The sequence below is a fragment of the Terrapene carolina genome, unplaced genomic scaffold (assembly GCF_002925995.2).
Source record: "Terrapene carolina triunguis isolate 2854851 unplaced genomic scaffold, T_m_triunguis-2.0 Scaffold58, whole genome shotgun sequence".
Lineage (NCBI taxonomy): Eukaryota > Metazoa > Chordata > Testudines > Emydidae > Terrapene > Terrapene triunguis.
The window spans coordinates 105238173-105253473 of NW_020664409.1; the positions used below are offsets into that span (position 1 = coordinate 105238173).

The window sequence follows — 15301 nt, forward strand, 5'->3', positions numbered from 1 at the left end:
GCTGGTGAGTGTGGGGTGGGCTCGCTCTCCAACCCTTTTCTCCTCACCATGGGCCCCTCCAGCTAGCTGGGGCTGAAGTAGTAGGGGGCAGGGCTGGAAGAAAGATCAAGGGCCACAGATTACTGATTGGTGCCTTTTTGGTGCTAGTACAATATAATAAATTTCAGAGCTGTTGAACATTCACAACTCCAGATAGAGTTTTCCTCAAGTCAAATAGAGCTTTGGGTGTTTAGCATATCTGAAAATGAGACCTTAGGTGTCCTAACTAGGTACCCAAGAACAGAAGAACCCAAAATTAGAGGCCACTTCTAAAAAAGTTGGGCCTTAACTTTCCTGCCTCAGTTTCCACATCTGTACCATGGGGATAATATTTCCACATCTACCTCACAGAAGTGTTATAAAGGATTAAATTAGTTCATGTACGTAAAGTGACTTGACAATGACAAAAGTTATATAAGTGCTAAGTATTATGGGGGATCCCAATGGAGTTACACCAGGGCTGAATTGAAGCAATCATATTAAAGAAGTTGTCAACTACTACAAAGCAATCATCCCAGATACTGCAGCATCTTGGTTTACATACTCTGCCTCCATACAGGATTGAGGGAGGTTGTAGGACTCTCCCAGTCACATCAGTCATTTCATCTTTGACCATTATTCCAAATTCACGAACATAAGGATCAGTATTAAAACTTGCACTTCGCATCTAAAAAGAGAAAAGAAATTAATATTTCTAGTGGCAAAACAAAGTCCTTTTTACACAAGTGACTCAAATTTTCAAAAGTATTTTCTAATTTTAGTGCCCACCTTGGTCACCTGGGACCTGAATTTTGGTGATGCCAAGAATTCACAGCTCCCATTATAACTCCACTTGTAGGTATGGTGCTCAGTACTACTTAAAATTTGGTCCTGGGTATCTGAAACAGGGCACCTAAAATTAGATGACTCTTGAAAATTGAGGATGTTATAAATATTTAAGTGTCTTATTACCTGACGACACGAGAAAGTATTTTATAGTTTATTACAAACTGTTTTTATTACCTGTAATAAGCACTAGATAGTAGTTCTCATTAACTTCAAGAGAAAAGCTTTGTTCCATGCTCTACCTCTGTTCCCTCCACAGATAAACACAGCACTCACCAATTTGCTAATCTCTTCTTGACGGTCAGGTGCTGATCTGGCAGTTGCCCGTATCATAGTGGAAGTTTGATTGTCAGTCAGCTTCTTTATACACCTCTGTCCTGCCACTATGTTGCACACCTAAGGTAACCCCATACAAATTAAGTTAAAAATTCAGAATATCTGTTATACTTTTCTATATTTATTCATGCAATGATTCCCTAAGCAGTAAGATAGCTGTAAGAGAAAACCTAAACACTTTTAGCTTGTGGGTTTTTTCTTTTTTCTTTCCAAGAATACAGTATTTTGATGAATTTACTTGCCTCAAGAGGAAGGTATGTATGTTTCTGCTCCTGTCCAACTTGTAAACATGGAAGATGAGGATAGCGTAGAACCAACTTGTGCCTGTCCTTAAAATATTGAGCTACAGTGCATTCAACTGTTTGTCCACTCTCCTGCTGAAGTGGGAATCTATAGGAAACCAAATGTGAAAACCAACCATTTTACCAACAATACTTTCCTAAACTTACTCCTAATGTATTTTAGCACAATGAAAGACCCCATGAAAGCATGTGTGTATTGTGCGAGAGAGAGAGCGAGAGAAAGAAAGAACAATACTTTATTCTCTGTAATGGAGTGGAGCGAGCCTTCCTACATTTTCACTTTTCAGGAGAGAGGTCTACAGAGAGTTAAACACCTATAACAGAGGTTCTCAAACTTCATTGCACTGCGACCCCCTTCTGACAACAAAAATTACTACACGACATCAGGAGGGGGGACTGAAGCCTGAGCCCACTCAAGTCCCACTGCCCCGGGTTTGGGGGGACCAAGGCCAAAGCAAGAGCCCCACCGCCATGGGTGGGGAAGGGGTCAAAGCCAAAGTCCAAGGGCTTCAGTCCCAGCCAGGGGGCCTGTAACTTGAGTCGCCCTGATCCCCAGCAAGTCTAAGCCAGCCCCAGAGACCCTATTAAAATGGGGTCAGGACCCACTTTGGGGTCCCGACCCACAGTTTGAGAACCGCTGACCTATAATAAAAAGCGGCGTATCTTAGGGAGTGGTCTACACCTACAATCTTCATCCCCCTTTTCTTGGAACAAAAACAGAGTGCATTGCTTTTATTGCCTGGATCCCTTAAGATCTAATGCAAACATCCAGAAAATGGCCATCTGAATGCCCTGACTGACAATCACTGTAATGGTGTATATCTCCATTCCCATGCCATGGGAAATAACGGATCTACAATAAGATGTAGTACTGGAGGCGTTAATGGCAAGTCAGTCAGAATAAACAGCTCTTCATAAACCTATATACTGTTAAACAAAATACGTAGAAGACAACAATGGTATAAGTCTCTCACATCTGTGAAATGTTTCACATGTAACCTGCCCAACACCAAGAAATTGAACTACATCTCCTAAGAACAGTTTAAGTGTGGGTCTGTCAGAAGTAAAATATTATAGGCATTTTAGTGTTGAGATATAAACGTACCAAATGCAACTTAATTCTACTTCACTAATTTGAGATATTAATATAAATATATATATATATATATATATAGTGACAAAGTTCCTCCTCTATCTTGGTGGGTCCTCGCTTATTGGCGGATTTTCTTGCCTCAGAGATTCACCATGTGGGTTGGGGAACAGCCCAGAGACCTTCCCCTCTGGAAGAACCCACAGTCCAGGTCAATTGGGAGGTTGGGGGGAACCCGGGCCCGCCCTCTACTCCGGGTTCCAGCCCAGGGCCCTGTGGACTGCAGCTGTCTATAGTGCCTCCTGTAACAGCTGCATGACAGCGACAACTCCCTGGGCTACTTCCCCATGGCCTCCTCCAAACACCTTCCTTATTCTCACCACAGGACCTTCCTCCTGGTGTCTGATAACGCTTGTGCTCCTCAGTCCTCCAGCAGCAGGCCCTCTCACTCTCAGCTCCTTGCGCCTCTTGCTCCCAGCTCCTCACACTCGCACCACAAACTGAAGTGAGCTCCTTTTAAAACCCAGGTGCCCTGATTAGCCTGCCTTAATTGATTCTAGCAGCTTCTTCTTAATTGGCTCCAGGTGTCCTAATTAGCCTGCCTGCCATAAGTGGTTCTAGCAGGTTCCTGATTACTCTAGTGCAGCCCCTTCTCTGGTCACTCAGGGAACAGAAAACTACTCATCCAGTGACCAGTATATTTGCCCTCTACCAGACTCCTGTACCCCACTGGTCTGGGTCTGTCACAATATATATTACTTTATCACATTTTATTACCACTGAAAAAATAGGAAGAAGCTCAACCACAGAACAGTTAACTACCAGTAGCTGTTGATATTGTTCAGGTGTCTTATAGTAAAAAAATATGCTGATTGCAGCCTTATTCTTTGCATTTCTTTTAATACCACATAGCTGCAACATATATGCATATTTTGAAGTTACTCACAAGACTTTTAAATAAAGAATTCCAAAAATAAAAGAGGAGCAAATTGATAAATATCAGTGCCATGAGAAACACCAAAGTTTAGAAGAACAGCTTGCAAAATTTTTGGCTGTTACAGACAATGGAGTCTAATTCTCACTTTTACGTATGTAAATCATCTGTAATTATACCAGTGTAAATGAAAAGAGAATCGGACCCATATGTTGCAGAGGTAACGTTCAGCCTACATAAAAGAGTATCACTTTCTTACTAGCCAATTATTAAAAAGGTCAATGTCATCAATGGGTTTTCTATTCCTGCACAAGTTGGGAAATCCAAAAGGGGGGAAAGAAAAAATTCAGATGTGAACAGCCGGTGGGACCAGATTGAAGAGGGTAACTGAGATACCACAAAAGTTAATCTTATTAATAAAAATATAATTAAAAAATAGAAAAGGGAGAGATTAGTTTGATGTCTATTTTTAGTATAGTTTATTCTTCAGTGCTTGAGACGTGACAACTGAAAGTATCGTTATACTGTGACAGCTTCCTATGCTGGTATACGTCAGTAAGGCAGGTTGATAGCTTTCCATGAGAAGAACTGGACTGGATATCCACAAATTTAAAATACTATATGAGCAAAAGAAAAAACAAACATATTTTACGTTTGGTGACTTGCTGGCCGTCTGGTGACATTGCACACTCGGTATTTTCTCTTCATTTGCCCACAGTGTGTTATCTCCACCTTTAGACCTAACAATATGAAAACATGTATTACTACTTCACTTCTTCAAAACCATTTTCAATCATTTAAATCTTTGATTACTTTTGTTCTGCTATTACAGTCTTGTTATAAAATTTATAAGTAATTAGGAATTCTTTATTTTTTGGACTATTCAAGTACTGTACTATGCATGCTCAATAAACACAAGTTAAAATCCTTCTCAAAACTTAAATAAAAAAAAAAAAAAAAGGTGGGTAATGCAGCCAGTTGTCCTTTTAAATTTCCTCTCTTCTTTTTACAGGTTTCCCCCACTTACAGATACTAGCATTTGCTAGTAGAGATTGGGGGTGTGTCTTGGCTAACAAAATGTACAAAACCAGTTGCTATAAATGGGTTGACTGTTGCGCTGCAATTCTAGAATTAGCATCCATTCATTTTCTCTAATTTCTCACACATAGAAATAAAATTACTGTAAAGGAGCAAAATATATTTTCAGTTCAACTGTTAATGAAACACCATGAAGACCAGATTCTCTAAGGAAAGGAGCTGTAAAATGTCAGCTACCTCAAGGATTTTAATGGCTTGTCAGTGTTCATGGAGATGTTGGAAAAGTGTTAGTTCTCATAGGGAAATTATTTAATATGTGCCTCAATCTATATTACATATAATTTCACTCAAGTAATCAACATTTTTCCACATATTTCTCAATTTATTAACTAGGGTTACAAGATAGCAACTGTGAAAAACCGGGACAGGAGGTGGAAGGTAATAGGTGCTTATATAAGAAAAAGTCCCCCAAAAGGGGACTGGCCCTTTAAAAATGGGACATCTGGTCACCCTATTATTAACCCACTTAACCAGTTACTAAACAGGATCATTCAAACTTGCAGCACTAAAATACTTAGTGACTACTAAATAACACTGGTTAAAGATTCATAAAAGTTCTGCTTGGTAAGAATCCTGAAGGTTATCCAAAACCAAAAAACCAGAATAAACCTGTGTTTGTCCAGAATTAAAGAAGCAGCATTACAAATCCAGGAAATTTAGAAGTAAGAAATGTAAAAGCCCAAACATTTGAATGCAATAAGGGGAGTGTTTTTTAAATAGCAACCTTGCACTAGGACCCAGGGTATGCACTCACAATGGTTGACCTGTGCTTTGGCATGCCTTCCAGTGGAAAGCTTGGCCTCCAGCACATCCTCCACACATGTGGAGAGGCTTTCGCAGATTAGAAGGCAGAAAAAGAGAACACATGATGACCTGTTTAACGAATGCCTCTGGGATAGCTGACATGGAGCTAAGAGCCTGGAGGATTTCATTGTCTGAAAAACTGGACATAGCGAGCAGGAGAGCGTGCCACACAGGATGAGACACGGCAGATTATGACGGACCAGACACGTTGAAGTATCTGGTTGAGCTTCAAAAAAAAAAAACCCTAACTTGAAGCTAGATTCCCTTTGCAGCCCCTGCAGAACTGCCAGCAAGCATCACCCTGTTCCCAATCCTCCTCCCCCAAACACTCTAGGAGGCGGGGGATAGGAGGAGGAGTTCAGTATCCCTTCCACTCAACACTGGTTGTGAGTTCAATCCTTGAGGGGACCATTTAGGGATTTGGAGCAAAAATCTGCCTGAGGATTGGTTCTGCTTCCAACCCTGATATTCTATGATTCTATGAACACTGGAGAGGGTACTAAGAACAAAAGGCAGCCATTTGAAGACCTCTGATGGGCAAGCCTTCTGTGCTTTCACAGACAAGATGACCTAGTTTCTCCCAATTTTATCACACCGTTTGCCAGAGGTTAAATTATTTTCCTGTTCTTTATGTTTGTGTAATAAAAGTCAATGTTTTGATAATCAAATGCTCTTTATTCCAATCATGGGGGTTTGATGGGCAGGAGGATACAAGGAAACTGATGCAACGGAGGGGATGGTACGGGGAGGCACAATGCAGATAAGCAGTGCACATTAATGTAGCTCATTACTGAAGTCTCCTGGAGACACAGAGCTCCTTGGTGGGCTCTTCTTATTGCCCTGGTATCTGGCTGCTCAGAACTAACTGCCAACCTATCTACTTCCACCGAAGACACACAAAGGATTTGTCCAGACTAGTAAAAACAATGAGGTTCAGCTGGGATCAGCTAAAACAGGCTGTGTAACCCTTATCTAAACTAGACCATTTTTACTAGTTTAGACGAACCTAAAGGGTCGTTTATACCAGTCAAACCAGCTTGAAGGCAATGAGGCGCAGTTTACACACAAACTTGCATCGCATTAAACTGGTTTAGTCCAATCAGTTTAGTTGAACTGGTGTAAACCCCTGTGTTGATACTCATTTCAATGTAGCTTTAATCTGTTCCTAATTAACTTTTGCTAAACCAAATAAGCCTGGTTTAAACCAAAAGAAGAGTGCCCATAAAGCCTTTTGCACTGCTTTAAGTAAATCAGTTTAAAACCACACATTTTAGCTAAATTCATGCAACTCTGTCTGTAGACAAGCTCTCATTGACTTCACTAAAATTATATTAAAAATAAATCTGGGCGCACACTCCTACAGCAGGAGGAAAAACAGGATGGTTGAGGACTGAAGTACAGACCTGACTGCTGCAATTCTTAAAGTCTTGTTACATATTTTAGGCTATGGCTACACCATAGCTTAAGTTGAAATAAGTTATGTTGCTCAGGGGTGTGAATTAGCTACATCCCCCCCGAGGGACATAACTTATGCTAATTTAAGCGTTGGTGTGGACAGTGCTGTCGGCTTCTCCTGCTGATATAGCTACCGCCGCTCGTAGGGGCTGGAGTAATTAAGCCGACGGGAGAACTCTCTCCTGTCGGTTTGGAGCAGCTACAGTAGAGAGCTTACAGTGGTGGAGCTGCATTGATGCAGCGGCACTGCTGTAAATTCTCTAGTGTAGCCACAGGTTTAGGTCTTGTCTACATTACTGAGTTTTATTGACACAAGTTACGCAGACATATAGTCACTGCTGTAATTAACCCACTGTTGCATGTCCACACTAGCGGCTCTTGCATTGACACAGACAGCAGTGCCCTGTGAGTAGCTATCCCACTATGCAACTGGCCACAGGGTGCTTTGGGGAGGTTGCAATGGCTCATGGGGCAGGTACAGTATCACATGATGGTTTCTCAATCCCATTGTTCCAACGGCATCCTACTAGATTGCCAGCCGCTTTTCAACTGCCCTGGTAACCTGTCACTCAGCCATCACTGTCAACATGGATCCTGCACTGCTGTTCAGTATTGTGCTGTGCGTTATGAACAGAAGGCTATAGAAGAGGAGCCCAATGGTAGGTGACTCTTCAGCTGGGGGATGCTTGAAGGAACATATTAACACTGAGCCACAGTAGTATGTGTTGCTGTAGTGTGCTGAGCCTGGCATTGTTTGTTTGCACCGTGCTATGAACCTTATAATGATTGGTGTGTGTGCCCGAAAAGTTACATTTTAAATCACTTCTTAAAGCAGCTCTCAGTAATATGACCAAACTGACACTGCTGAACACTAACACAAGAAAGCCACAGAACTATGTGTGTGGGGGGGGGTGGAGAGGGGGAGTGTGTGACAGGGTGTGTGTGTGAGAGAGAGAGAGAGACAGAGACAGAGTGTGTGTTGGGGGAGAGTGACTGTGTCAGCACGCTGTCTCTAAGTTAAGACAGCAGCCAGAAGCAACCAATCCTGAGGCAGACAGCTGGTGTCCCCTGCCCCCCACCACCCCAGCTCAGCGGAGATCGGTACAGCAGCAAGAGAAGGGGACACCCCAACATCAGCCTCCGCCTCCCTCCCTGGCTCTGCACTGCACAGGAGGAGTCTCTTCCCCACCCTCTCCCAGCAGTATCCCACCTTGCCTGCCTGCCGCAGTATTCCTTGTGCCAGGGAGAGCAGGATTCCATGTTAATGTTTTGATTCTGTGATTCCTTCCAAGTTCTCCCACAGCCTCCTCTCCCCACAGACCAAAGATCTACCCCCCCTCCTGTAGTCAAGGCAGGAGTGCTTTTGCTGCCAGGAGCCAGCATGCTCAGCTGGGCAGTAGCTCTCCACACTAAGGAATTTCAAAAAAACTTTCTGGGGCTTTGAAAGGGGAGAGGTGAATGCCTATGTAGCTGGATGCAGGGCAGTGGAGTTCAAAACAGTGAGCAGAGCAGTTACAGTGGGCACTGTGGGATACCTCCTGGAGACCAGTTATGGCAAAGTAACGAACGCAGTGTCTACACTGACACTTTGTTGATCTAACTGTGCCGCAAAAAGCTCTACTCCTCCCTCTGAGGTGGTTTTATTTGGTCAGCAAAGCAGGAGAGTTTAGTCAGCGGGAGGAGCATTGTAGTGTGTACACCTCCACTGTTTTGTTGACAAAAGCTGCCTTTTGCCAACAAAACTGTGTAGTGTAGACAAGGCCTGAGTTATAAGATGTTTCTGCTTAGAATAAGACACTTTTGTTATCCAATCTCTGTTCAAAAGCATATATATAGTATTCTATGTCACTGTCAATTTCTATCCGAAATAAATCTCCCCCTGGCATCCAAACTTACCTTGGCACTTGGAAGTTCACATCACAAAGAATTAAGAAGTTTTGCTCCAGTTATGTAATTCATACCTTTTATTTCTTTGGTAAACTTTACCCTTTGGGAATCTGTGAGAGGTTTCTGTTGCTCTTCAATACTCTTGAAATCCAAAACTTCACATACAAACTCAATTACTGGCTGTGCCTTATAAAATGCTGTTGCAGACACTGCAGACAAAGAGAAACACACCTGTGCAATTAATTACATTACTGGAGACTTTACAGCTCTGAAGAAGTTCTTGAGAAGTCCAACAAATGGGATTAACTTGAATCATTTCAAATGAACAGGACAGAACACAAATGGAGAAGTAGCACAGTACGTACCATCAATATTAAGCATCATTTTCCAGAGTGAAGGTCTAACTGATTGATGGAACCCAAACCAAACTTCTCTGCCACCACCCAAAGGGTTTGAGCAGCCTTCAGATGCCGTAAAAAAAGACCGGCCAACAGGAGTATACCTGCAAACAAGAAAATAAACCCATTAACTACTGAATCAGATCTTATAATTAAAATAAAAATAGGAAAAAAAACCTATAGTAATAAAGCTGCAACAAATACAAAAATCATTTACATTCCTTTCAATGCTTCAAGTTTATAAGTGTGTGTGTGTGTGTGTGTGTGTGTGTGTGTGTGTGTGTGTTTATATTCAAAAAACACAAACTATTTACACTGTCAGGAGACCAAGTCTATGTATCTTTTAACTTTCAGTGAATCATTTAAAGAGATTTGCTATTCTTCACATTTTATATGTTATACTGATAACTGTTGACCTGCCTGAAAATACAAGCAAAAGAACTTAAACATAGTTCAGTATGCCAGTGCAGCCACAATTCAGTAAGGGGAAAAACCTAAACAATTATTTAAATCTTGCAGTATAACAATTAACCCCAGTTAATATTTTCTAAATAATAATTATTTTTATAGTATAAACGCATGACCACCACAAAAGAGAAACGATGGATTTATCAGTTTGTTTCCTTTCTAAAATAAATATGTATTTTTAATTTAAAGCCACAGTTTTCAAACAAACAGAAAAGTATATTAGTTACTATTAATCTATTTCAAACTTACTTATGTTATTATTTTCAATATCTGTATATGAAAAACAAGAATATCACCAGCATATGTTGTAATGGGTTAAATCTTGAAGTCCTTGCTCTAGAAAAGCTTCCAATGAAATCAATGGAAGCTTTGTCTGAGTGAGGTCCATCTGAGATATTTTTAAGGTGTCTATCAGGTTGGTATCTAAGTGCAACACAAAATCAGAGTCTAACAAAAATCAGGTTAATCTTCTCCATTATCCTATGAAAAGGGGTATGAATGTAATTATTCAAGGGAGGGGATTTTGTGTGTTGTGACAATAACAAAAGTGAGTTTTTTCCCTTAATGTCAGGATTTGGCAATGATACTTGCACTTTTAACATATAAAGTATCTGTGACATTTTGGGGATCACCCAGACCAGTAAGGGATTCTATCACTGCTTGCTTTGACTGGTGGAACGCCTTCAGGCTGTGCTGCTATGGCTAAGATCCTTGACACCAGTATCAAATTCACAAGCACAATGTCTCACCCTGGTTCTCACCAGCCTAGTTACTCCTTGCAGGGTGATACCAACATCCCTTCCAGTCTTAACTCTCCCCAAATCCATCCTCCCCAAGTTCTTAAATACCAGACACTTGGATTGTTCCCCTCTGGTTCATCACCTCTTCAGGAGTAAAACCTGTCCCCACCCAGTTATCAGTTCACTTTGGCACACACACACTCCCCAAAGGTTGCACAACAGACACCTGCTTCATGTGAAAATAATCAAAAGGTTTATTTAACAGAAAAACCATAGACACAAAGATGAAATAGTAAGGGAGAGCTAATATATACGTTACACAATAAATAAAGACAGATGCAACCTCAGGCTTTACTCTTCCATATTAGATAAAATCCCTTTTCTAATACAAGTTACCTATTGCCTTTGAACAGTTTTCCTGCCTATCCCTAACTATAGCGGGGATTCACCATTACCTTGGCAGGTTTCTGCCCAGAGGCTGTTGCTCAATTTCTGGATGCCTTTCACTTGAAAACCCTTCCATTTCAAAGGATTTGCAGTTTTTTCCCCCTTCAATCACCATAGATATTTAAAGTGAGACAACTGGGAATTTCCCCAATGTGCTTCCATTACCTTTAACAGCCCATCTTTGTCTTTTCTTAGGTAGCAATCCATTGTACAACCCAAGTCTGGTTTTGTGTAAACACTTGGCTTGGGAGGTGCCTCTCCCTGTCTGATTGTTCACTGTCCTGTTGTCCCTCTGCCCCTGGCCCCGCTCTGATGCCACCCTCTTCCCCAAAGTCCCCGCCCCAACTCCACCCCTATTCCGACTCCTTCCCCAAATCCCTGCCCCGGCCCTGCCTCTTCCCCTGAGTGCGCCGCATCCCCGCTCCTCCCCCCTCCCTCCCAGATCTTGTTACGCTGCAGAACAGCTGTTTTGCGGCAGCAAGCGCTGGGAGGTAGGCGGAGGAGCGGGGACGCGGCACGCTCGGGGCGGAGGTGGAGGTGAGGTGGGGAGGGGAGCTTGGCTGCCCCGAAACACTCATGGAGTCGGTGCCTATGCTGTAAAGTGAAGCTGAAGTTTATGAGCACAGTTCTCTATACACATACAACTACATAATATCATAACCATAGCTTGTATAGAAATCACATAATTATTAAGTTTAGAACATTCAAGCTGTCATAAAAGACCTTACTCAACATGTTTTGATAGCACAATAACACTGTATACAATCAGTTGATACAACTGCTTATTCTTTGGGGTTCAAACCCCCGTCCTCCGTTCAGGGTGTCTGGACTCCGATTATCACATGATTTACAGAGATTTAATTAAATTCTCAACTTCTCAGAGATATTATTTCCATATTTACAGTTGGGGCAATTGAGGCAAAGAGATTAAATGACTTGGCCAAAGTCATAAAGATAGTCAGTGCCAGAACGTAGGTTATATCTTGGGAATTCCTGATTCCGAATCCTATTTTGAAAAAAATGCATGCCAGGTAAAATAACATTGTCTTAATCACTGTACACCTTTGCCTTGCTAATATTTATCTGTACATTATAGCGTTCACAATTACATTCATCTTCCACTTCTTTGACAGGGCAGAGGGAGAGGAACACGTGTTCTTAGCATTAAGAGATGGACAGTGTCAAATTCCTGCCTGCGTATGTTCATACTGTTATATTCCAATATCAAAATAGGATCTTCAGGAGGTTTTTAAATCTATATCTGATTGACTGTCAGGAGCCATTAGGGGGATGATAGCTCCATAGCTTCACAGCTCCTTTCCCTCCCTCCTACAATCCAAACAATCAGCAATTTAACCACCCCCCCCCCCCCCCCCCATCTAATTTTTATCAGATATTATTTTACAACTCTTGTCTTTCAATTTAATACCCTTGTGGATGCTGCTCCATCTCCAGACTCTCCACAAAATCCTGAAAAGCAGAAGTTGTCAGACAACCCTCTTTCAGCCTGACCAGGGACAGGCTGCCCCTCTGAGACTAGACAAAATTACGGACTGGCTAACATACATCGCAAGTGAACAGTCATTCTTGAGAAAAATATCTGAATATAATTGAGATCAAAAATATGAGTAGTATATTTCAAGCTATTTACAAGGCTTGGCACCTAAACTAGAGGAAGCTGAGAACAGAATCGCCTCACTAGAAGACACATTGATTACTATGAATATAACTGCAGACTAACTGGAAAGAACTATTAAAGCACTTCAGGAGAAGGTTAATAATCTCGAGAGAAGATCAAGGAGAAACAATGTGAGAGATGCAACAGAGTCCTGTGGCACCTTTAAGACTAACAGACGTATTGGAGCATAAGCTTTCGTGGGTGAATACCCACTTCGTCAGACGCATGTAATGGAAATTTCCAGAGGCAGGTATAAATATGCAGGCAAGAATCAGTCTGGAGATAACGAGGTTAGTTCAATCAGGGAGGATGAGGTCCTCTGCTAGCAGCTGAGGTGTGAACACCAAGGGAGGAGAAACTGCTTTTGTAGTTGGGCTAGCCATTCACAGTCTTTGTTTAATCCTGATCTGATGGTGTCAAATTTGCAAATGAACTGAAGCTCAGCAGTTTCTCTTTGGAGTCTGGTCCTGAAGTTTTTTTGCTGTAAGATGGCTATCTTTACATCTGCTATTGTGTGGCCTGGGAGGTTGAAGTGTTCTCCTACAGGTTTTTGTATATTGCCATTCCTGATATCTGACTTGTGTCCATTTATCCTTTTATGTAGTGACTGTCCAGTTTGGCCAATGTACATAGCAGAGGGGCATTGCTGGCACATGATGGCATATATAACATTGGTGGACGTGCAGGTGAATGAACCGGTGATGATGTAGCTGATCTGGTTAGGTCCTGTGATGGAGTTGCTGGTGTAGATATGTGGGCAGAGTTGGCATCGAGGTTTGTTACATGGATTGGTTCCTGAGTTAGAGTTGTTATGGTGCGGTGTGTGGTTGCTGATGAGAATATGCTTAAGGTTGGCAGGTTGTCTGTGTTGCCACAGGAGACTCTGTTGCTTTTTACAGATCCAGACTAACACAGCTACCCCTCTGATAACGTGACAGATGTGGGTCTCCCAGATACGGGCTGGAAAAAGGCAGGACTGTTGAATTTTATCCACCATGCTGACAGCACTTTTACCTCTGCCCGCTGAACAGAACTTAGATATTGAGAGAGTCCATTACTCCCTTACAGCAAACCCTCTGGCCATAACTTTAAGATTTTAAAAATACAATATTAAGGAACTCATTCTTAGAAAAGCCCCTGAACTTAAAAATCTAACACAGAAACAACACAGACTGATGATTTTCCTGGATTATACCAAGACATTGTAGAAAAGAGGGCTAAAACCAATAGGTCAAGAGCCCTTGCCAAAGGGTAGGTGTGGACAACTTCATTTCCTTCTCTAATATTTTCAAAATTAAAGAGGAAGGCAAGATGCTTCATTTTATGACAGCAGAAGAAGCTGAAAGATATCCAAGCGCACTACAGCAAAAGACTTTTCTAGAAGATACAGACAGGATGCATTAAAACAACTTTATCAGATTAGTCACTGCAATGTGGGAAGTCACTTCTCAGACTAACAACAAACGGCAAATCCACCACTTCCTCTCCTCCCTTCCCTTTAGTTTTATTTCCTTGGACTTCCACAGTTTCACCGGCAGTGGGAGCAAACTGGGGAGCAGGCTCTCATCTCTGCCTGAATTTTGACTCTCCTGACCCTACATCCAAACCCAGGAAGCTGCTATGGGCTCTGGCTGCTGCAGTTGACAAGCACATGGACAACCTGCTTTGCATCATCTACCCCTCCCCACCCCATGATTCCAGTGCACAGGAAGCATATCCACCTTTGAAATCCTAACTCCAAGAAAACTGCTTCACTGGACCTGGGGATTCCTTATACCTGTGGATCAGCAAGGCTCAACAGAGCAGTGTGATCTTGTTTTCTATCTCTGCCTTGGTACCTTTTCTGACCCCTTCCCTCCTTTTTTATTTTAAATCCTCCCCTTCCCCCCTGATGATTTTACAGTAACTCCTCACTTAAAGTCATCCCGGTTAACGTTGTTTCCTTGTTATGTTGCTGATCAATTAGGGAACATGCTCATTTAAAGATGCGCAATGCTCCCTTCTAATGTCATTTGGAGACGCCTGCTTTGTCCACTGCTTGCAGAAGAGCAGCCCGTTGCAGCTAGCTGGTGGGGGCTTGGAACCAGGGTGGACCGGCAGCCCCCCATCAGCTCCCCGCTCCCCTAAGTTCCCTGTGCAGCAGCTGCCCAGCAGGCTAACAATTGCAGCTGTCCCTCCCCTCACTGCCAAGTGCTGCTCCTGCCCTCTGCCTTGGAGCTGCTCCCCGAGACTCCTGCTTGCTGTGTGGGGGGGGTGGATAGGGGAGGAGGGGAGGAAGAGAGGGGCTAATGTCAGGGTGTCCCCCTTCCCCTTGCACCCCGCTTACCCCATCTTCCACAGAGCAGGGGACACACACGACAGGGCTCAGGACCAAGGGAGCTTGCTGGCAGCAGCTGCAATCTCAGCAAGCTGATCTAATTAACAAGGCAGTGTACTTAAAGGGGAAATGCGCATCTCTCTCTCTCTCACACACACACACACACACACGGTGTGTGTCTCTGTCTGCGATGCTGTCCCCCCTCCCTCCATTCCTGCTGCCTTGTAGAGTGTGAGTGTTAATCCTTGAGGGCTCAGCCAATTGCTAGTTCATCATTTAGCAGTAAGGCATTCCCTGGGAAATATCCCACCCTCTGACTCCTCCACCTCAACCAAGCATCACAATCATCATCACTGTGTACCAGTATTAAATTGTTTGTTTAAAACTTATACTCTGTGGATGGATGGATGGGATGGATAGTCTTTTGTCTGGTGAAAAAAAATTCCCTGGAACCTAACCCCCCTCATTTACATTAATTCTTAT

The 15301-nt window shown here is 42.6% G+C and overlaps 1 protein-coding gene across 2 annotated transcripts in view; it reads right to left on the reverse strand.

Moving 5' to 3' along the window:
- Window positions 1–15301, reverse strand: part of AGO2 (argonaute RISC catalytic component 2) — a 74739-nt gene that overhangs the window by 35919 nt on the left and 23519 nt on the right. For both annotated transcript variants that reach the window (XM_026646729.2, XM_026646723.2), the window contains 6 exons: window positions 9136–9272; window positions 8845–8979; window positions 4179–4266; window positions 1443–1590; window positions 1141–1260; window positions 584–706 (listed from right to left, as the gene is read on the reverse strand). In XM_026646729.2, the coding sequence (XP_026502514.1) occupies window positions 584–706; window positions 1141–1260; window positions 1443–1590; window positions 4179–4266; window positions 8845–8979; window positions 9136–9272 (751 nt within the window). The remainder of the gene's footprint in view (window positions 1–583; window positions 707–1140; window positions 1261–1442; window positions 1591–4178; window positions 4267–8844; window positions 8980–9135; window positions 9273–15301) is intronic.